We start from the raw sequence: 23,530 nt of genomic DNA, 5'->3' as shown, positions 1-23,530 counted from the left end.
GTGTCAGAAGACATTTTGAAAACAGTTGTGTTGCTTGAATTTTAACATTAAACATCTTTTATTGCCACCTTTGATTAGACTTTTGAATGTAACTTAGCTAATTAAAATATTAATAGGATAGTTCACCCCAAAATGGAAATTCTGTCGTCATTAATTCTCCCTTGGCTTGTTCGAAACTTTTTTTTTTGTTACTTTAAATACAAAAGAAGATATTTTGAGAAATGTTGGAAACCGATAACCATTGACACCCATGAAAAATACGAAAATCTAATACTACGGAAGTCAATGATTACTGGTTTCCACCATTCTAAAAAATGGCATTCAACGAAACCAAAATATAAATGCAAACAAAATAACAAGTCAAGGGTGAGTAAATCTCTTTAAAATGTGAATTAAGATTTTGTTCAAGTCTCACAACATTTTAAATATAATATTAAATGTAATCGATTTTATCATAATTCAATATTTTAAGCAAGGGTGACGCAGTGGCGCAGGAGGTAGTGCTGTCGCCTCATAGCAAGAAGGTCTCTGGTTCCAGCCTCGGCTGGGTCAGTTGACGTTTCTGTGTGGAGTTTGCATGTTCTCCCTGATTTCCTCCAGGTGCTCCGGTTTCCCTAACAAGTCCAAAGACATACAGGTTAATTGGATAGGCTAAATTGTCTGTAGTGTATGAGTGTAAATGAGTGTGTGTGGATGTTTCCCAGAGATGGGTTGCGGCTGGAAGGGCATCCGCTGCGTAGAAACATGCTGGATAGGTTAGCGGTTCAATTCCGCTGTTGCAACCCCGGATTAATAAAGGGACTAAGCCGAAAAGAAAATAAATGAGTGAATGAATTTTTTAAGCAATTTAACAGAAAGATATCACAAATAATAACGTTAGTAACACAATCACCTTCTCGTGAGAAGTTCTTGAAATGACTTTTATTTTGAACTAAAGACTTTTATCTTCATCTATGTCTCTTCCGGGGTGTATACGGAAAATCCCGGGATCTCAAGCTCCAAAACATGTCAAGTTGTCCGCATGAACGTCACCACCACGCGCTTATTGATAAAGCTGTTGCAGGACTAATACAAGCTCACAGGTAACTGGTAACCAGACTGTTGTCTATGAGGACAGTTTGCGTTCATATTCTTCTCAATTCGTGTGGTTTATATTGTGATGATGGTACAGTGTAGTTAAACCAGTGATGTGTGTTGCTCCTGTCCAGTGTCTAGAGTACAATGAGACATGAACATGGATATTCTGAAAAGACCTGGCATCCCTGAAGACGCTGTGCAGTATAAGCTGTTTGTGGTCGCTGCTGACCCCTCAGCCCCGGAGAAAAGCCTCCAGCAGATCCTGCAGGACATCCTCGCTGAGATCACCCCTCTCCTTGTGCCCTACATCTGGCAACATCAGCCCTTCAATCTCACACAGCACCCGGAGAAAGGTGGAGTTTGATGCTTTCGCGGTTTATTTGTATTTCAAGGGATAGTTCACGTTAATATGGACATTCTGTCATCATTTACTCACCCTCCACTTATTTATGAGTTTCTTTCTTCTAATGAAAACATTTATTCGTTCATTCATTTTCTTTTCAGCTTAGTCCTTTTATTAATCTGGGGTTGCCACAGCGGAATAAACTGCCAACTTATCCAGCATATGTTTTATGCAGTGGATGCCCTTCCAGCTGCAACTCATCACTACGAAACATCCATACATTTTCATTCACACACATACTCTATGGACAATTTAGCTAAACTAATTCACTTATACCACATTCACATGTTTTTAAACTTGTGGGGGAAACCGGAGCACCCGGAGGACACCCACGTGAACACGAGGATAACATGCAAACTCCACACAGAAATGCCGACTGACCCAGCCAGGGCTCAAACCAGCAACCTTCTTGCTTTGAAGCAATTGTGCTACCCACACTAGTTCGAGCCCCGGCTGGGTCAGTTGGCATTTCTGTGTGGAGTGTGCATGTTCTCCCTGTGTTCACGTGAGTTTCCCCTGGGTGCTCCGCTTTCCCCCACTGTCCAAAGACATGCAGTACAGGTGAATTGAATAAACTAAATTGGTCATAGTCTATGTGTGTTAATGCAAGAGTGTATGGGTGTTTCCCAGTTTTGGGTATTCAGTGAAGCAATCTGCTGCATAAAACATATGCTGGACAAGTTAGCAGTTCATTCCCCTGTGGCAACCCCTGATAAATAAAGGCACTAAGCCGAAAAGAAAATGAATGAATGAATCTATAAATCATGCTAGTGTATGTTTTCACAGTGCTAGTAGCAATATCAATTGCATTTAGTTCTGCAATTTGTTTGTTTTTTGACTACCAGTGCTTCTTCTTTATGGTACTGCTAGTATGGGGGACCAAACCTGCAAATATTAAAAACAAATATAGTGTATAAGTAAATGGATAAATGTAAAAATAGAAAAATAAAGAAATATATGGCCTAAAATAGTCATATTAGATTTTTAGTTCAGTTTAACTTAAATGAATTTTTAAAATGTTTTCCCTTATTGATTATTTTCTGCTTTTATTTTTTTTTTTTATGAATATTTTTGTTCTTTTAAATTTGTATATATTTTTTATATTTATTTATGGGTTTATTTATTTAAAAATCTATGTAATGCCACTTTTATTTATTTCTATATTTATTTTCATATCTATTTATTTTTGCTTAGATTTATTTTTACTTTTCAGTAAAGAAAATGGCAGCAATGGGATGTGGATGTGAAATAAAAAGCTGTGTACAGGCTTATTGACAATCTAGGAAATTTGGAAAGGTCACATCTCTCCGTTTCTTTAAAAGCTGTTAACACCATGGCAAAAGAAGTGATTACTAAATGAAAATTCTTGCATATAGCATTCAAGGGCTGGGCGTTTATCTGAAAAGTAATCGAAAACAACATTCAGAAACTATAATCTGTCAAATTTTTCCAGGTACATTTTTTCAATTACTTTCTCTACCGTGTGTTGAATCACGTGACCCCACCCTGGTATTATGTTTTATACTTATTATATTATTCTGATGTTATACTTCTGCCAAGCGCACACGTCTGGCACAGCCTTCGCATACACGTGCACCTCTCAAATTTGTTTTAACCACACCTTATAACGATGCATAGTGCAAGCTTTGTGATTGGTCAGTTTCATAGTGATAATGAGGGTAGGTGGTGCGGAGAGCCGTGTTTTAGGCAATGTGTGTTTTAATTTCAGTTGTTCAGCGTTGATGTTCAATAAATAATCAGATATAGTATAAAGTGTGTGTTTCCTTCAATTATTTTAATTCTTTGAAAATTATTTTTAAAGTAATGCACCCTTCATTCAGAAATCTCTCACTTGTAATATGTGAGCAATATTTACTGTACAAAACTTGTCACTATGAGGGCAAAAATATAACAAATAACTGTTTATTAATCGTAAATGAGTTAAAATGGTCAATTAATCGAGATTTTGATTTTAGGCCAAATCGCCCAACCCTAATAGCTACATATACATGTATGTTTGCATATACATGTATGTAATTTTTGGCACATATTTGATTTTCTTTGATTGTAAAACCATATCATATGTATATTTTATCATGCAATTGTGGTCATTATACATGTATTTTTAATTTCCATTCCACAGGGGATGTGCCTGCACATCTGGGAGGTGTTACTGAGTTCGGTGATAATGTGGAGGACGAATGGTTCATCGTTTACCTGCTCAAACACATCACACACACCTTTACTGACATAGCTGGTGTTGTCTATGACAATGACGGACAGTTTCTACTGATTGAAGCTGCTGAACACCTGCCAAAGTGGCTGGACCCTGACAGCAGTGAAAACAGGGTTGGTATTGGTGAATTGAACTACTTGGCTGTTGAGATTGTCACAATTTTTGAAATTGCAATGGTATTCTCCGAACAACATGCAAACCCCATATTCCCATTGCACATTGATATAGTGTTTTAATGTATTCACACTACATTATACCAGCCTCTCATTTAGTAAGTCCTCTATTCTATAGTAGTATTTGATTATACTCATTTACTCTGATATATTGAATGTGTTTGTTGTCTAATTTAAACGAAATCAAAGAAAGCACACATAATATACACAGATTTAAAATACAAAATGATATTGTGAGAGCTTTAATAATTCAAAAGATTGTACTATTTAATTTTAAGTTACACCTTTTTCTTTAATTATTAATTCCATGTGCATAAAAGAAATTAAACAAAGTATTGACCTTATTCTGCAATGCGGAAGTGAGCTTGATTTTGCGATTGTTTTAGAACTTCTCATTCAGCTGCCTATGAGAGAAATGACTAGGAATAATAAACAGCTGAATGCGGTCTAAATACTTACTCTACAAACAAGTGCGTTCATGACTTTACAAAAAATAATAAGAAAATGTTTTGATCAAGCAGCATAACGACCAGTTTTTAATGTCTAAAAATCAATAATAGTAGAAGTCTCGAGCCAAAAAGATTCCAATGGCTGCGCCAGCTCGTACTGTACGTGAAGAATAAGGTCAATAAAGGTTTCAAATGTATGGAGCAAAATATTAAAAGCTATGTTTCACTACCATTTACATGATGCTTAAAAGCTTCTTTCGGCACATTCTTGTAAGTTTTTATGTCTATCACATAAATCCAGGTATTTCTGTATCATGGAGAGCTGCACATAATACCCATGAGCAGTTCTTCTGGAGAGGTGGGCTTTTCAAGAGATTGCGTGCCCACTGTACGTCAGGCTCTAGAGGTGCTGCACTCACACACTGACCGATGTTTGGCCAAACAGAACATACGGTCTGCTCTGAACCAGAGGATTCATGGGTGAGAGTGACATCAACGTTCAAAATAAGCTAATGAACTGTGTGTTTTAGTGCTTCATCCTTATTTAGTTTTTAAATGGATATTTGTGTATGTGTGCAGGTATCCAGATAAAATCCAGCAGAATGTCCACTGTGCCCACTGTTATGTGCCTGCAGGCATTGCTGTGGTGTTGTCCAGGAGGCCTGATCTTATAGCCCCTGCCGTGTCCGCTTTCTATCTGCGTGACCTTGTTGATCTCCAAGCTTGCCGAACTTTCCACACCTTTCCCCCTGACACCAGAGTCATGACATCGGTAAGAAACTATTGAATTTTTTTTGTTGTTGATATCCGTACCATGGGGAAATTACTGGGTGAATCCTTTCACATACACCTCTTAGGTTTTTTATTCAGCAAGGATTCATTAAGGATGCCTTTATTGGAAAAATAACTGTGAGGGACCGAGCCAGCACGTACAGTAAGGGGCATACAAAAAAGAAGATTTTCAAAAATAATTATTTTTAATAAAGTCAAAAAGGTTTACAAAAAGTTCAAAAATAAATTAATTAAATAATTAAATCAATTGAAAGAACAATAAACTAAACAAGGAAAACAAACTGAGTTCAAACCAAACAAATCATGTCTAAACCAAAAACAGAACTCTATGAAATGACAAGACAGACCACATTTATAGCACAGGGACTAGTCCACATTAAACAAGAAGGGGGAAACAAAAACATACAATTTACAAATACAATAAACTAAGCCAAACATCTAAATACAAATCTAAATATAAAGTTAAATAAATTATAAATAAGGCAAAACTAAATATAAATCTGAATAAACAAACATTGCAAATCATTATTGAACCTAAACTAAACATGAGCTCTCCCTCCAAGCCATTAAGCCAATGGTATCGGCAGGCGGAACCAAAAGACGGCATCTCGCGGCACGTCGGACCTTTACTTGGGCGGACCACACCCGGAAACTCTGTTCCTCGTCGGCACTGCAGCACGGTAACTTAAACTCAAAGAAAACTAAATTAACAAAACATACAGTACAGATAACCGATTTTGTGTGCACCCAAAATAGTAATAAATGTACTGTGGAAAATAAAGAAAGGTAATGAGAAACTGAAAGTGTATGAGTCTTATTTAAATCAGATATGAATGAAACGAAAATGTATAAACACAATAACTGAACTGTGACCAATAAATAATCTTAAATGAATAAGTATAACGTGTGTGTGTGTGTGTGTGTGTATGTGTGCGTGCATGCCTCACTCTCAATGTGTGGCCACCACACTGGCCATCACATACTCCCTCCCTTCGGGAATGTCACTGGCACATCGGGACAAGTAGTCAGCCGTAAGGTTTTCTTTGCCAGGGACATGTCTGATAATAAACCGGAAGGGCTGCATGGCCAGGTACCAGCGGGTAATACGACTGTTGGTATCTTTCATTTCTTGAAGCCATTGTAGAGCTTTATGATCAGTCTCCAGTATAAACTCCCGGCCTAGCAGATAATACTTCAAAGAGTCCAAGGCCCACTTCACAGCCAAGCATTCCTTTTCCACAATGGAATAGCGAACTTCCCTGGGGAAGAGCTTTCGACTCAAGAAGGCCACTGGGCGTCGAGTGTCAGGGCTGCCCTGTAGCAATACAGCTCCCAGGCCTCGATCTGAAGCATCAGTTTGCAAAACAAAGGGTTGGTGGAAATCAGGGTTATGCAAGACAGAATCTTTACTCAAGGCCTTTCTGAGATCTTGGAAAGCTGCAACAGTTTCTTGGGTCCACTTCAGCTGATTGGGACTCCTTGAACCAACCATGTCAGTCAATACTGCAGCCCGCCCAGAAAAGTTGGGAATAAATCTGTGATAAAACCCAGCCATACCCAAAAAGGACCTTAACTCCTTACGGGTTTGTGGCTGTGGACACTTTTCAATGGCCCGTACCTTCTCCACCTGGGGTCGGAGCACCCCTTTACCGATAACAAACCCCAAGTACTCTGTCTCTGCCTTTGCAATGGTACACTTTTGGGGGTTAAGTGTCAGGCCGGCTGCCTGAAGGCGTTGCAGAACTTCCTGGAGATGCTGCAGATGTTGCTGCCATGTGTCACTGTACACCACAATATCATCCAGATAAGCAGCTGTAAATGATAGTCCTCGCAGTACCTGGTCCATTAGTCTTTGGAAGCTGGCCGGTGCCCCATGCAGTCCAAAGGCTAGAACCTTAAAATGGAATAGGCCCCAGGGTGTTTTAAACGAAGTGAGTTCTCTGGACTGTGGTGTCAACGGAATCTGCCAATAACCTTTTGAAAGATCAATGGTGGTTAGAAACTTTGAGGTGCCCAGTCGATCAGTGAGATCACTGATTCGTGGAGTAGGGTAAGCATCAAACTTGGTCACGGAGTTGAGGTAACGAAAGTCTATACAAAACCTTATTGACCCATCCTTTTTCGGAACAAGGACCACAGGGTGGCACCATTCGCTTTTAGAGGGTTCTATAATTCCCAGCCTCAGCATCAGATCCACCTCCTCTTTCAGCGCTTCTTGGAGACGTTCAGGGACCCTGTAACTCATTCTTCGAACTACAGCATCGGGTTTCAACTCAATATTATGTTCAATCAAGGTGGTAAAGCCAGGGTATTCTGAGAAGACTTCTGGTAAACAAATTTCTCTCACCTCATGCTGTTGCTGTGGGGACAGGTGACTCAGATCCACATCTCCTAGAGCTGACTGAGGCAGAAATACTTCAGAATCATCCTCTTCTTTGACTTGCCGGATCATCAAGCTGTGGCTAGATTCAGGAGGACGAGGAAACCATTCTTTAAGCAAATTTATATGCAGAGTACGTGTAGAATGAGCATGGTCAGATAGAGCAACTTCATAGGTGGTAGGACCTAGTTTCCTTTTAATTTCATACGGCCCCTGCCATTTTGCAAGCAGCTTACTTTCATGACTGGGCAACATCAAGAGTACCTTCTGACCGGGCTTAAACTGCCGCTCCCGAGCAGATTGATCGTACCAGGTTTTCTGGCGTGTTTGAGCTTCTGCCAAATGAGACTGAGCTAGTGCAGACATCTTTTGCAAACGTTCCCTCATCTGAATCACATAGGATGCCACATTAGTTTCATCATTTCTCTGTGGGTTTCCCTCCCAAACTTCTCGGAGTAATGCTAAGGGACCTTTGACTTCATGACCATAAAGCAACTCAAACGGGGAAAATCCAGTGGAGGCTTGTGGCACTTCCCTGTAGGCAAACAGAAGATATGGGAGCCATTGATCCCAATCAGTACCAGACTCACCAACAAACTTGCGTAGCATCTGCTTTAATGTCTGGTTAAATCTTTCGGTTAACCCATCTGTCTGGGGATGATAAGGAGTGGTTCTCAAACTCTTGATGCCCAGCAACCTATAGACCTGCTTCAGAAGATTCGACATAAAATTAGTCCCTTGATCTGTTAGAATTTCACTTGGAAAGCCAACTCTAGAGAACAGTTGCACTAGACAGGTAGCCACGTACTTGGCCTTAACTGACCTTAAGGGAAACACTTCAGGATACCTAGTGGCATAGTCAGTCACTACAAGCATAAATCGGTTACCCGAATGACTTTTCTCCACTGGTCCATCTATGTCCATTCCCAGTCGTTCGAATGGAGTGCCTATGAGTGGCAGTGGTTGGAGAGGGACCCGCCTTGGGCAGTCAGAGGACACTTTTTGACATTCAGGGCAGGTTTTACAGTACTGGGCTACTTCTGAGTTCAGACCAGGCCAATAGAAGTGTTTTCTGATCCGGGCGATGGTTTTACGTTTCCCCAGGTGGCCAGCCCAAGGAATCGAGTGACCCAGAGTAAGAATAACTTCACGGACACACTGTGGTACCACCAGTTGTGTCACTTGTCCCATCTGACGATATAGTAGACCCTGGTACATACAAAATCTTTCCTTTGTCTCTCCATCAACAGTTTTTCCATCCTCCTGCTTTGCTCTCTCCAGATAAGGAACAAGACTGGCATCCTCTTGTTGCATCTGCATAATGTTGACCGGCAGCTTAAATTTGGGTGAGAATTCAGCAAACTTATCAACAGGCATTACGGAAGCATTATATTGGATTTTCTCAAACCGTTTCTGTCGTCTGGATTTCCTAGGTTTAGTTGAGCCATCGATTTCTGCATCAAAGAATGGTAGCGTAGCAAGCAACTCTTTACTTTCGTCTCTCTTATGGCTCTGGGCTCGAGTAACAACCATGTTACAGGTGGATGGTGGCTGCAATAAGTCCCACAGTACTGGCAGGTCATGCCCCAAGACTACAGGGAAAGGTAGGTTGTCAGCTACACCGACCTCCAAGAAGTAAGTCTGACCTCTCACCTTCAGATAGACCTCTGCGGTGGGTAGCAGCTTTTCGTCACCATGCACACAGCGGACAGCCTTCAGGTTGGTGTAGCGAAGGAGGGCTGGAGAAATGCACTTCATGTGTACCAAAGTCTGATCACTCCCGGTATCAACCAAAGCAATCATTTCCTTTCCATTAATCTCAACAGTGGTGCTTGCTGGTGAGCGTTCAGCTTTAGGGGCTGGCTTTACCAGATGCCTGGGCACATAACACAGGTGAGTATTCTTGATTACATTTCTAGGGCACATGGGCTTGGTATGACCTTCTTGATTACATAGGTAACATATTGGCATTTTCCTATAATTCTTAGGAGCATTGACAAATGCAGGCCCTCCTCCAGGAGGCTTACCAGCACCAGGGAAGTTTCTCATAGACTGCTGGGGGGGATTTGCTCTCCGGTCATCTCGGCTGGATTTCCACCACCAGGACTGATTTCTCTGACGTGCTGCCACAAACACATCTGCCAGTGTTGCCGCTTGTGAAGCCGACTGTGGATCATGTTCTCGTACCCACACCTGTAGCTCTGGAGACAACATTCTCAAGTATTGTTCAAGAATGATCACTTCACCAACTTCTTCAATAGACTTACTTTTTGGCTGCATCCATTTCCCATACAGTTCTTTTAACCTCACATATAGTTCTTTAGGGCTTTCAAGGTGTTCTACTTCAAGAGACCGAAACCTCTGCCTGTAGGTTTCTCGACTGATGTCATATTTCCTTAATACTGCAGATTTAAGTTCATCATAATTCAAAGATTCATCAACATCCATGTGAACATAAGCAGCCCGGGCCTTACCCGTCAGAAGGGGAATCAGATGAAATACCCACTCCTCTTTTGGCCATCGGCAAACTGCTGCCATTCTCTCAAAAGTAATTAGGAAATGTTCAACATCATCACCATCAGACAACTTTTCCAATTTAGGCTCTTTAAGTTGGCACTGACCTGTATCACGGGCTTCAGCTCCCTCTCTCCGACAGGTACTTGACTGAGATAATGGCCTACTTGGACCAGCACCCTCATCTGGGTGATCCAAATCATCTTGAGATGTTACCAACGTATTTGGAACAGGAGTGGTGCGAGCCTGCACCTCCAGCTGCAACAGGCCAAACTGATGATGGAGAGCTTTGAATCGGCGCTCCTGCTGGGCCAGCTCTGCCATCCTTTGTGCTTCCTGAGCCTCCATTTTTACCATGTGAGCTCTCAACAAGCCTGTCAAGTCAGCTATTGTTGGTTCAGTGCATTCAGTCTCCACATCAAATTCTCTCACCTCCTGTAATTCTTTATCCCCCAGCTCTTGTGCAATTTCATCCAGTTGCTCCACTGAAACAGCCTTTGGGGCTCCTCTTCGTCCTCCTCGGTTCATGGCCCAGAAAGTTCACCAAAGAAAAAAAACTATGCCCCCTACTGGCAAAATCCCACTTCTGACACCACTTGTGAGGGACCGAGCCAGCACGTACAGTAAGGGGCATACAAAAAAGAAGATTTTCAAAAATAATTATTTTTAATAAAGTCAAAAAGGTTTACAAAAAGTTCAAAAATAAATTAATTAAATAATTAAATCAATTGAAAGAACAATAAACTAAACAAGGAAAACAAACTGAGTTCAAACCAAACAAATCATGTCTAAACCAAAAACAGAACTCTATGAAATGACAAGACAGACCACATTTATAGCACAGGGACTAGTCCACATTAAACAAGAAGGGGGAAACAAAAACATACAATTTACAAATACAATAAACTAAGCCAAACATCTAAATACAAATCTAAATATAAAGTTAAATAAATTATAAATAAGGCAAAACTAAATATAAATCTGAATAAACAAACATTGCAAATCATTATTGAACCTAAACTAAACATGAGCTCTCCCTCCAAGCCATTAAGCCAATGGTATCGGCAGGCGGAACCAAAAGACGGCATCTCGCGGCACGTCGGACCTTTACTTGGGCGGACCACACCCGGAAACTCTGTTCCTCGTCGGCACTGCAGCACGGTAACTTAAACTCAAAGAAAACTAAATTAACAAAACATACAGTACAGATAACCGATTTTGTGTGCACCCAAAATAGTAATAAATGTACTGTGGAAAATAAAGAAAGGTAATGAGAAACTGAAAGTGTATGAGTCTTATTTAAATCAGATATGAATGAAACGAAAATGTATAAACACAATAACTGAACTGTGACCAATAAATAATCTTAAATGAATAAGTATAACGTGTGTGTGTGTGTGTGTGTGTGTGTATGTGTGCGTGCATGCCTCACTCTCAATGTGTGGCCACCACACTGGCCATCACAATAACATACATGATAACTTCATTGACATTTATTGCTATTTTTTAAGTTATAAAAGTTCTAATATCCCCAGTAACCCTAAAAAAAAGTATTTTAATGAGTGCCTTTTAAAGGGTTAGTTCACCCAAAAATTGATCGTCTGCCATCATTTACTCACCCTTGAATTGTTTTAAACACAAAAGAAGATATTTTGAAGAATGCATTCAATAAAATATTTCCTTTTCTGTTAAAAAAAATCAAACTAGTTTGACTAGACCATGTTTCATGCTATTTAGTGCACTCAAACGACCACTACTCCATCATTAAAAGCCAGATAAGCATATATTCATTCTCTGGGTGAATACCTATTGTACAATGCAAATTTTGATTGATGTCTTTTGGAACAGTAGTGTTTAAGAAATGATGGGGAAAAATATTGCCTCCACATGTGTACGGAAGGTGATAGGTGTTAACAGTGTTTTGTACACCATTAAAATAGTGTTCCGCACAGGGCGCATAACTTCAATTCGGCAAAAATGGACATTGTCTTATTAAAAAACAATGTCAGAATAAACTATGTTTATATGTGTTTAACTTGAAATTAATGTTACATTTAATAACTTTTTATGAAAGTTTGAAATCATATAACTTGACAATCATTTGATTTTTATATCACGTTTATTTTGCTACAGCATGACAATTTAGAATATTAAAACATTAAATTCATGTAAATTAACGCTAACTTGTTTGACTTTTTATGAACAGCAACATCATCACTGCACAAAGATTAACCAAACAGTGTTTGCAGCCTGTCTCTTAGGCTCTCTTTTTGCCATGTGATCATCACCTGATGTTTAAATATCCCCATTTCTAAGCCTTTATTCAACAAAAGATGATTTATTTAACGATTTGTCATAACATAAAATTAATTTCATAATTATTGTGTAATACTGTGTGATGCATAAATGAAATGCAAATGCATATTTTCCTTACTCTAAATGTCTCCCCATCCAAAGCCACACTCGTTGGCTTGCCCACTGTCTATTTTCAAGCACATTATGTGGATGTAGCAAACTTATTAAGTTTTCTCGGAAACATATGGTAGGAGGATCTCTGTTGTGCTTGGGGGTGAGCGAGTAAGAAATAAAGATTACACACATATATAGTTATTCTACGTCCTGTAAGTTTTTATTCAGAGATTTGCGTTAAAAGGGAATCTGTACGGAACGTTGCGTACGAAACATGGTTAGCCTACGTTAAGCAAATGATGACAGAATTTCCATTTCTTTGGTTAAGTTATCGCTTTAAAGGGACCTCTTGTGTTTTTGACACTTTCAGTTTCCTTAAGTGCGTACACTTGATAGTAGTCCTGAGTTTTCTTGTGAGAACATACAGTATCACACATGTAAATACTTTCATTTACAAAGTTTGTCTGTAATATATACATTTTAAACTTAAAATCAATTGCACGTAGAGGTTTTGTTTGCTGTTGCCAGAGTAACTGAGGCACAAGCTGTAAGGCTCTGCCCCTTCTGGAAAAGGGACATCAGCAGCCATTTGCATTTAAACAGAAACACAAAAACAATTTTAAATAATAGTTTTTGTAAACAACAGTAACTTTAATCTCTTCCCTTTCCCCTTCCACACATAGGTAAAGTTTACTCGATGCTTGTATGCACAGCTGCAACAACAGAGTTTTGTTCCAGACCGGCGGAGTGGTTTCAGTCTTCCCGCTCGCTCTCATCCCCAGTACAGGGCTCACGAGCTGGGTATGAAACTGGTGAGTGCTTGACATCCGGTTTCTTGCTCTCTAATCATGTAAAATTAAATAAAAATTCTTCAAATATATATTTTTTATTTTCATTTTTTATTATTACTGTTTAATGTATTTAATGCACTGGCCGATAGCTCTCTGCAACTTTCACATGGTCGACCACTGAAGCTAAGCAGGGCTGCGCCTGGTCAGTACCTTGATGGGAGACCACATAGGAAAGCTAGGTTGCTGCCGGAAGTTGTGTTAATGAGACCAGCAGGGAGGCGCTCAACCTGCGGTCTATGTGGGTCCTAACGCCCCAGTATATTGATGGGGACTCTATACTGCTCAGTGAGCGCTGTCTTTTGGATGAGACGTCAAGCCGAGAGCCTGACTCTCTGTTGTCATTAAAAATCCCAGGATGTCCTTCAAAAAAGAGTAGAGGTTGAACCCAAATTTACTCACTGGCCTCTGCCTATCATGGCCTCCTAATCATCCCCATATTATAATTTGCTTCATCGCTTTGTCTCCTCTCCACTAATCAGCTAGTGTGTGGTGTGTGAAATGGCACAATATGGATGCTGTCACATCATCCAGGTGGATGCTGCACACTCATTGCAAACACCCATTGTGTAAAGCACATTAAGTGTCTAGTAAGGTGCTATATAAATGTAAGGAATTATTATTATTATTTAATGCATCTTTTGTTATGTAGAATGTGAATTTGTGCAACTGGTGTACATAGCGCTAACACATTGTACGTTCTATTAATGTTTAAGGCCCATGGCTTTGAAATCTTGTGCTCCAAAAATGGAGAGTCTTCATCAGATCAAGAGCCTTCAGTGAGCAGCAACCCATTATGGAGAGGATTTTTAGAGAGCCTCAAAAAGAATGGATACTTTAAGGTAAGAAAGTATTTCTGTGCTCAAAGTATTTAAATCACGCAAATGATCCAAACATTGCTTTGCCAGAGAATGTGAAAGATATTAATAAATGTGTTTTTGTTAATCCAGGGGAATCTAGAAGGATCTGCTCGATACAAAGAGCTGATGACATCAGCGGAGAGTTTCTTCAGACAGTCAGTGACAAGAACTCACCGGTTAGAGGAGCTTTTACCATTCATTTTATTTTTTCTTACTCATGTCCCTTCAATATTTATTTTTTGAAGTCTGTGTGGTAATCAGCACCAGGCGATAAACAATATCCTATTGACATCATAAAGATAAATCGCTAACTATTATGAGCTCTGGTTAAGTTCTGCTTGATATGGATTAATCTGTCAGCTTAATCACACAGCTGAAATAGAAAGCATCTACAGCGGTTTGTAAATCAGACTACTGAGTATTTATTTAAAAGTTTGGTTTTGTCAACCACAAACTCAAACACTTGATTCTCATGGTGTTTTCAGTGTTTGCTTTTCAATGTATGTTGATTACAAGCAAAGTCCCTTTAAGGCAAGTTTTTTCACTCAACGACCATCTTTTAAATGCCTCTCGGGTAGTATGCTCAGGCATTCTGTTTGAATGGGGAAACATCAAATTCTCCAAAAATACTTGTCAAGTTTACAATTAAATTTCATATTAGGAATCGGCAATAAAATTAACAACTTTCTCTTTAGTTTTATTTCTACACGGTCGAATCACTTAAATCTGCAGAAACTCTGGTCTAATCTGAGACCCTCCCCAGAAGAATAGTCAGTCTATAACGATCAGTGATTGGCTCCTGTACTAGAAGGCGGGTCTTCATTCGCCATATTGACCGTTACACTTTTCCCTATTTAAAACTGTACGAGTGACACGTCTTGTGTATTCTATAGTCTTTGCTACAAGATCTTCATGTTCAGCTGTTTTGGGAGTTGTTTCATGAGCTGTTAACCTTTAGTTTAAATAAAACCGCTGAAAAATCCACATTGAAACTCGGAAAATCTTTTTTACTCAAATTTGACAATAAATGGTTTGTTTAACTTGACGAAGCTGACACAAATGTGTGTTTGAAATGTACTTCCTAAAGTAGTAACATTAGGTAGTTTTTTTTTTTTTTAAGAATATGGTACCAGCAAGATATTTTTTCATTGGTTTTAATCATTACAATTGTGCAGGATTTTAACTAAAATATAAAAATTCAATGCATTGCTGTAAATAAAATTTTACATTTTCATTTGATTACATTTAAGAAGATTATGTTAAAGTTAATTATTTTTATTTGACATCACTTTGATGATGACTTTGATAACCAAGTTTATTGGATATTAAACCTTAAAACACAAATTGGACTATAACAAAACTGCAACAAAAATTAAGGTCAGCACGTTTTATTATTAAATAAAATTATTGCTCTCAGAGAAGGATTTGTTTAGTTGATAAAAAGATAAAAAGAAAGGGTCTTTGGAACATTTTACAGGGTTCATACAGTTATGGAAAACCTGGAAAAGTCATGGCATTTTCCAGGCCTGGAAAAGTTTTGGAAAAATCAAAAAAACTTACGAAGTTATGTAAAAGTCATTAAAATTAGTTGAAGAAATATCTGTATACTTTGACCAAACTCTCACAATATTAGTTATGTCTAAGCATTAACTAAATCAATTTTACATCGATATAAAAATAATTCAAACTAAAAAGATTGTTGCATGTTTTATGATATGCTGTAATAAAATTGAACGTGCATTGTTTTTCTTATTACTTAAAAAGTATACATATAATTTACATCAGTTTGAGCATGCAAAATTCTGTCGAATGGCGCTGCGAAAAAGGGCAGGATTCAACAAGATAATTAGCCATTTAAAAAAGCGTGATTGCTCCATATTTTAAATTTCTGTCCAGAGAGGTCATGTTTTGATCCTCGATCGGTCTAACGCAATCATGTGATGTGATTTCGCTGGTCAGAATTCACCAAGCTTGAACTTTGCAACGTAGCGAACTGCGAAACTTGATGCACGACCTTGCATTTACGGTCTGACGCATTTGTCTGCGTATGAATGGAAGTCTATGGGGAGAAAAGTCCAGTGTGACCGATGCAGGGCTGGAACTGAACTGTGCAGGGCTGCAGCCCTCCAGGAACTGGTTTTGACACCTGTGTTTTACATAAAATTTACTTGAAAGTCCTGGAAAAGTCATGGAATTTTAATTGTAAAAATGTGTATGAACCCTGATTTTATTAAATAATACAAAAACAAGCATAAAATGAGAAACATATTATTCATATATTCTGTTGTCATATAAAAAATGGAGTAGTTATGCTGAAAATTCAGCTTTAAATCGAAAGGATAAATTACAGTAATTTCAAGTCGTAGTAATGTTTCACAACATTATTGATCAATATCAATAAATGCAGCCTTGGTAAATGTTGACTCTGAGAACTTGAATTGAACTGCTAGAGAGGCACGGTTCAAACTAAAGTGTTTATTAACAGCGGGCTCAAAAGGCACACAGCAGCTTCACCTTGTACCGACACACCTCATACCGCATGACCACCTGATTGAGTGAGAGCGAGGTAGAGGGGGAGGAGCTACACATAACACTACAGATCCCATATGAGTAGGGTGAAGCTGCAGGCCCGGAGACCCAAGTGCATGCTCAGACATGCACTTCCAGACCTATTATTTTCTCAGACAGTGCTACGGTACCTGCTGTTGGGTTGGGTGAAGCAGCAGGTATGGAGACCCAACTGCACGCTTAAACCACCACTTTCTAGCAAGCAGCAACATCGGACACATAATTAAGGTTATTGATTTTTATTAAAGCAATTCCTACAAATTTTCAGGTTTTATGGGATAAATCAGTGTGGCATCTTATTACACCAACAAGCAATTATTTCAGTGTTTGATTTGATCAAAATTTGTGTCAAAAGAGCATTATTTTATCATATCAGCTTGCTCTTATTTTCAGTGTTATTGTACCATTCTGGGACAATTTTCTAGCAATTTTTTCTTGCAAAATAAAAAAAAATAGAAAGTAAAAATAAAATGTACAATATAGAACAATTAATATTTGTAACATATTTTAGTGCTATTTAGGTCTACTGTACATATTACTGTATTATCTTTGTAACATTTTAGTGCTATGTAGGTCTACTGTACGTATTACTGTATTATCTGTCTGAAAGTGCTACCACAGGCAATAACAGTAACATAATAACAGTTTAACAATTGTTAAAAAAAGTTCTGTAATAATTACAAATAAGATTTGGAAATCAAGATATCAGTTAATCTGCATAGAATTTACAATTTGAGCTCTCTTAGGTTAAGGCAAAAATAATTTGCTTGTGACTTGTGTATTTTTTTTCCCCAGTGGATAATATAATTCAAAAAGAGGAGTCTCTGCCAACACTAATACAGTGCACCAAATGCTGCAGATGTTTCCACTGTTTTTTTGTTTTTTTGAGAAATGAAAAGTCTCCCCATCAAGAATGTAAAGCATTTATTTTATTTGATGTTAAATTCTACGTAATAATTTTTAATCCAATTATTATTTTTCACCATTTTTTATCTGCATTGTTCACAGCTCGATGACTTGTAGGACCTTATGAAAAAGTAGTTTGTTGTAAGAAAATTACTCAGAGAACTATAATTTATTGTATGTAAAGAAAGAGATAATATTCATTCCATCAACTTGACACTAAACAGTGTGATAAATTCTTAATGATAAAAAAACAAATTACTAAAATTATTTAAGTAACGAAACTATATCTATTTGTAAATACAATTTATAAAACTACAACAGAATTAATGCATTAAATGATAATCTAGTATGTTTAATATTTTATAAAATAATGTATTCAATCATAGCGTAATATTTTATAGTAGAAAAATAGTGTTTACACTTTATAAGCAGTTGAATTCAGTTTAGGCGATTTTTATTTATTTATTTATTTATTTATTTTTAAACAGCTGGTGGCACTGTCTGAGAAAACGATAGGTCTGGAGGTGCAGGTCTGTGCGTGAAGTTGAGTCTTCGGGCCTGCAGCTTCATAATGTTGTCCAGTATACACACTATCATAAAGATCATTGCACTACATTAAACAACTATCTTTTTAGTATAAAATTACTAAATGATACATTATAATCAATGATATGACAAAATTTTGCTAATTGCTGATTTTACTCTTTCTTAAGGCCTGATATTCATAATCCTGGCGGTGAGGTGTTAAAGGTGTTACAAAGCGCCTCCTACAGTCTAGAAGACCTAAAAAAACAAGAAGCAAATCTGCCACCAGAGGACAGTATGTACCACTTTACCTCACATTTTCAAAGAGAATCATTTTCTCATTGGTTTGCACATACTGACATCAAATCAGGAGTCTGATCCATCATTTTGAAAGTGAATCCAAGTCATTTGAATACACTTTATTTGTAGGTGATGCGTGGCTGGACATCTCACCTCAGGAGCTGGAGAGGCTGCTGGCAGAGCGAGGAGGTCGAGGAGGGACTGGTGAAGAGGTGCAGGAGGAGGAATCGGGATACAGTCTGATCGCTGTGACTCAAGGCATGAAGAACTTCATCAATGCCATGTCCTCGCATGAAGGAGCTGAAATACCAAGGTAATGACACTCGCTCTGAATGACTAACTATTCATTTTAAAGCACTGTGATTATTGATGTCCCACCCCCTTAATGCGTTTCAGATCCTGCTTGGCTGAGCCTTTTAGGTTTGATCCAGATTCAGTTACTAGTGCCCTTGATAGACTTCTGGGTGAGTTTGATTTTCAGTGATATTAGAACATGCAAAATGGTCTCATTGGTTTGAAATCTTGTTAACCCAGCAAAGGTTGCTACAGGAACTGTTGGTTCTTAAAGTCTCAAGTTCGAATCATATTTAAGGCCGTGAAATTTTTATTTTGTGTATCTGAAACGTCTTAATAGCAGAATAAGCTAATGTGAATATTAAAATGAAATACATCACAAATAAAAACAAGCCCTTTAAAAATATGAATATGCTGCTACTATGCATTTTTACATATTTACACATTTATAACACAGTGTTGTGGATTTATGATTGTGTTTACATGATATTGTTCATATTATACTTTTTAACTTGTTGCATTTCTAAAAAGCAGAGATGTGTTGTCTATGCTTATAAATATATACTGCCCCCCCAAAAAATAAAGGGAACACTTAAACAAGTATGTTTCAAATAAACCATATATAATTAATCAATCTATATATACACCTTAACACACATAAAGTTATATATGTTTATGTTATCTATATGTAGACACTTAAGTACTGGGTATTATCAATTTTGTAATTTCTTTATATTAAGTTTTGTTCATACCCCAGGTGTATGTGTATTAGTGGTGTAATGGATCACAAATCTCACTGTTCGGATCACATAATGGCTTTTTAGTCACAGATCTGACCATTTTTCCGATCAGCTAACAAGTGGAGGAGACAGATGTTATTTACTTTCCATTCATTACAAAAACAGTACTGCAAGTCACTTTTGGTTTAACAAACAGAACTTAAAACCTGTCATTTTATTACAAATAAAGAAGAAATAATCAGCTGAATACAAATAAATAGTAAAATGTTCAGTACTGTAAAAAAAAATCACTGTTACCACTACTGTTGCTGATTATGCTAAATGTAGAAATCTAACATTAGAATTTATTCAATCTATATTTATTTTTAGTCTCATTTTCTATAAATGATTCGGTTATTCACTCATAAAACTTCATGTTTCATTGCTATATTATTCATTTTTGAAGAATTATTCATTGGCATATTTTTGTTTGGCGCCACCTTTAGGTTAAAAAATTTAAATACTGCCTACAACTTTCATTTTTGAGCATATGATGATGATTTTAATCTTTACCATAAACATCAGTGGTATTATCTAAACCACAATATAAACTGTTATCCCAATACTGTTGTGTTATTTAACTGTTAGTTACTTCATAACAAACTCACAAGACTAAAAACTGAAACACAGATTTGAATGCAGCATTTCGAGGGATTAATAAACATGCAGATCACCATCATTTATCATTTATGTTGTGTGGTTGTTGAAATCCCAATCTTTTAAGGATTAATCATGCAGCTTTCACTGAATGCATTAATGCAGGCTAAACAAGTAGTGAACGAAAACACCTTTAATAACCCAAGAAACCCACCACATCCTGAATATTCTACCACGACTTCTTCGTCATCATTATATTTTACAGCCTAAATGCTTTCACACATGTGATTTGAATAACATGAGAGGCGATCTCTCTGATCATTACAAAATTATGATTAATCTGCAAAAAAAATGTGCTTTATATTTTGTAAAGTGGTTTAAATCAGTGTTTCTCAACCACATTTCTGGGGGCCCACCATCACTGCATGTTTTGGATGTCACACTCATTACAGGTCTTTCAGACTCTGCTAATGAGCTGATGATCTGAATCAGGTGTGTTTGGTTAAAGAGACATGGAAAATGTGAAGAGCTGGTGGTACTCCAGGAATGTGGTTGAGAAACACTGGTTTAAATTATTTATAATGTAATTTGTTGGTTTTGATCTTTGATGTTGACCACAACTCTCAAATTTCTGCTTATTTTTATGCCTTCCAATACAGAAGATAAATAAATAATTTTTCTCTTCCTGTTGCACAGGAGCTAAAGATGATGAGCTAGACTCTGATGACTTTGAAGATGAGGATGATGACGACGATGATGATGACGATGAAGCAGTGCAGAGCAGTGTCCCTCAGGAGCAGGCAACCGGTGCAGAGACATTGGACAATCTCAGGAAATACATGGATGAAATGGACCAGGAGCTGCAAAGCACAAACATTGGCAAAAGCTTTACCCAGAACAACAGAGTGAGTCTCCACACACAATCTCTATCCTTCAACCCAAAACTTTGTATATCAATCATTTTTAATCTCTCTCTTTCCTTACAGTCCAGCAATAAAGCTGAGGCATCTAAAAGCTCATCTTCCACCTCGGCCTCAGAGCTGCTTGAGGATGAAATCCAGCCGCTTGATGTGGATCTCAACCTGGTTACCAATCTACTAGAGTCTCTGTCCTCACAGGCGGGTCTGGCCGGTCCAGCATCAAACCTACTGCAGAGTCTAGGTCTTCACATCCCACCTGACGCAGATCAGCCCTGAAGTGGTGAAGAGACTTATCTAACACTGCCCACTCACGCACACACTCATCGGTCCTTCACCTACTGCGCCTCTATCTGCTGCCTGTCATTTATGCTCCACACCCTGATCTGAAATAGCAGTCCGTACCCTGGTGTTTCCTTTGACACACAGCACTTCTATATTTAAAAAAAACTCCAATGGAGATTTCTTATTAGAGCAGTTACAAGGTATGAGAAGTTGCTGATCATGATGTTTTCAATCAAATATATATGTTTTTGATTAAGATTTTCTGATGTTTGTTTTTTTTTTATTTTTTCAAATTTTAAATAATGAATATCTACCTTTTCCCACACATTTCTGATTATGGGTTGCACTTCTAGTTTGGGGAACTTTCAAAAGAAACCAAATTAAACAATTTATCTGAAATATTATGGTTACACTACCAATAATCCATATCTGTAGTAAAATCAAAGTCTGAAATACATTTTAACTTTAAGCTCTATTTTTGTCAGTTGTGGAAAGAGTACTGAAAAATCATACTTAAGTAAAAGTACCACTACTTGCCTAGAAATGTAGTGCTAGTAAAAGTATATGTTGGAAATATTACCCAAAGTATGAGTAAAAAGTAAGCCTTTCAAAAGTACTCAAGAGTAGTGAGTATTATGCTGTGAAAAGCATTTACATGTTATTTGTGGATGTGTGTAAACGTAACATTCTGTAGTGCATCTAGTTATTGCCCAGCAGGCACACAATGTCATAAGACGTTAATATTAGGTAAGATTTAGGTTGTAATGTTAGGTGATTAATTTTCAGCGTCTAGCCAGCGTCTAAGGACAACGTAATTTTGACGTCCAATAATGATGTCAAATGACGCTAACGTTTGGTTCATTTTAGATTGTTAGAAAGTGACCAAAATCCAACGTTGAGCCAACATCTTAAACCAGCATCATGCTGATGTCAAATACTGACATTTGTTCATCAGGTATGGCAACCAAAATACAACATCTGATAGACGTCGTAGTGGTAAAATCCACACAATGACAAGCTATAGCATCATTAGACGTTGGTTTTAGGTTGTACGTTGGATTCTAACGTCAACCCGATTTTCATTCAAAATGCTATGTCCCTATGACGTTGAGGTACAATGTCAGTCTGATGTTAAGTTGACGTCTTGTGCCTGCTGGGTGTTTAAGGTCATTTTGGTCATCAGACCGTAAATATCCGTCATTTTCTCATCAGTGACCTGCATCTAAACAGTCTCTGGGTCAATACGTGTAAAGATTTTGGATATCTTTTTGAACACTTTTAATGATTCCCAACAGTTTGTTGCATTTATGAAGTGCCCACGTCTTGAAGTTGTTCATGATGACGTATGTGCGATTTTATTTGTACAGGAATGATTTTTCTAATCCCCATAGACCAGAAAAAAATATAGTAGTAAGTGCAGTTTGAAGGAAAGTAGTGGAGTAAAAGTACCAATTACTGCACTAAATATTTACTCAAGGGAAAGTAAAAGTACACATTTATAAAACTACTTTGTAAATTCCTAAGGAAAAACTGCTCAGTTACAGTAGTTCAAGTATTTATAATTTGTTACTTTATACCACTGATTTTTATCCATCATGAAAATAACATTAAGCTTTGTATTTTGATGGGATTTTAGTGTCTTAAGCATATCGGTAGTTAAAGTGTTTTTGAGTTTTGGTTTTCCAGTTTTGTTTTTCCTATAGTACAGTGTTATATATATATATATATATATATATATATATATATATATATATATATATGTATGTTTTATATTTTATAGAGTAATATATGTCCATTTTTTTTTTTTTACAAAATAATTTGTTAGAGATAGATCACCTAAAACTGAAACACCCTTCACTTGTCACAAAACAGTTTGAGTTTCTTTTTTCTGTTGAACAGAAAAGAAGATATATAGAAAAATGTTGGAAACCTGTACTATGGCAGGTTCCTTCATAATATCTTGTTAAAGAAAAACATTAAATCATAAATGTTTATTTATTATATATAGTTGAAGTCAGAATTATTAGCCCCCCTGAATTCTTTGCTTCCCTGTTTATTTTCTTCCCCAATTTCTGTTTAAAGGCAAGAAGATTTTTTCAACACATTTCTAAACATAAAGAGTTTTAATAACGCATTTATAAGCACTTAATAACGCATTTATCTTTGCCATGATGACCGTAAATAATATTTTACTAGATATATTTCAAGACACTTCTAT

At 37.4% G+C, this 23,530-nt stretch overlaps 2 protein-coding genes across 4 annotated transcripts; one reads left to right on the top strand and one right to left on the bottom strand.

The window, feature by feature from the left end:
- The first annotated feature begins 996 nt into the window (after window positions 1–996).
- On the top strand, window positions 997–21,787 carry ecd (ecdysoneless homolog (Drosophila)). Of its 2 annotated transcripts, NM_199891.2 has the most exon segments (13): window positions 997–1,082; window positions 1,209–1,430; window positions 3,624–3,829; window positions 4,640–4,818; window positions 4,918–5,110; window positions 13,117–13,245; window positions 13,998–14,123; window positions 14,232–14,317; window positions 18,329–18,435; window positions 18,570–18,753; window positions 18,837–18,904; window positions 20,807–21,015; window positions 21,097–21,568. In NM_199891.2, coding segments are annotated over 12 exon segments (1,893 nt in total). In that variant the 5' UTR covers window positions 997–1,082; window positions 1,209–1,234; the 3' UTR covers window positions 21,307–21,568.
- LOC141378554 (uncharacterized) lies at window positions 5,297–10,833 on the bottom strand. 2 transcript variants are annotated; one of them, XM_073928440.1, is made up of 2 exons: window positions 7,233–10,833; window positions 5,297–7,104 (listed from the first exon to the last, which is right to left on the bottom strand). In XM_073928440.1, exons 1-2 carry the CDS (start codon window positions 10,550–10,552, stop codon window positions 7,053–7,055), a joined length of 3,372 nt encoding a protein of 1,123 aa, XP_073784541.1. In that variant the 5' UTR covers window positions 10,553–10,833; the 3' UTR covers window positions 5,297–7,052. The 2 variants fall into 2 exon arrangements, with proteins under 2 accessions (XP_073784541.1, XP_073784540.1); XM_073928439.1 differs by having other exon boundaries at window positions 5,297–9,711; window positions 9,778–10,833.
- Window positions 21,788–23,530: the final 1,743 nt, after the last annotated feature.

Source organism: Danio rerio, chromosome 17, assembly GCF_049306965.1.
Source record: "Danio rerio strain Tuebingen ecotype United States chromosome 17, GRCz12tu, whole genome shotgun sequence".
Lineage (NCBI taxonomy): Eukaryota > Metazoa > Chordata > Actinopteri > Cypriniformes > Danionidae > Danio > Danio rerio.
This window is presented reverse-complemented; position numbering and strand designations above follow the sequence as displayed.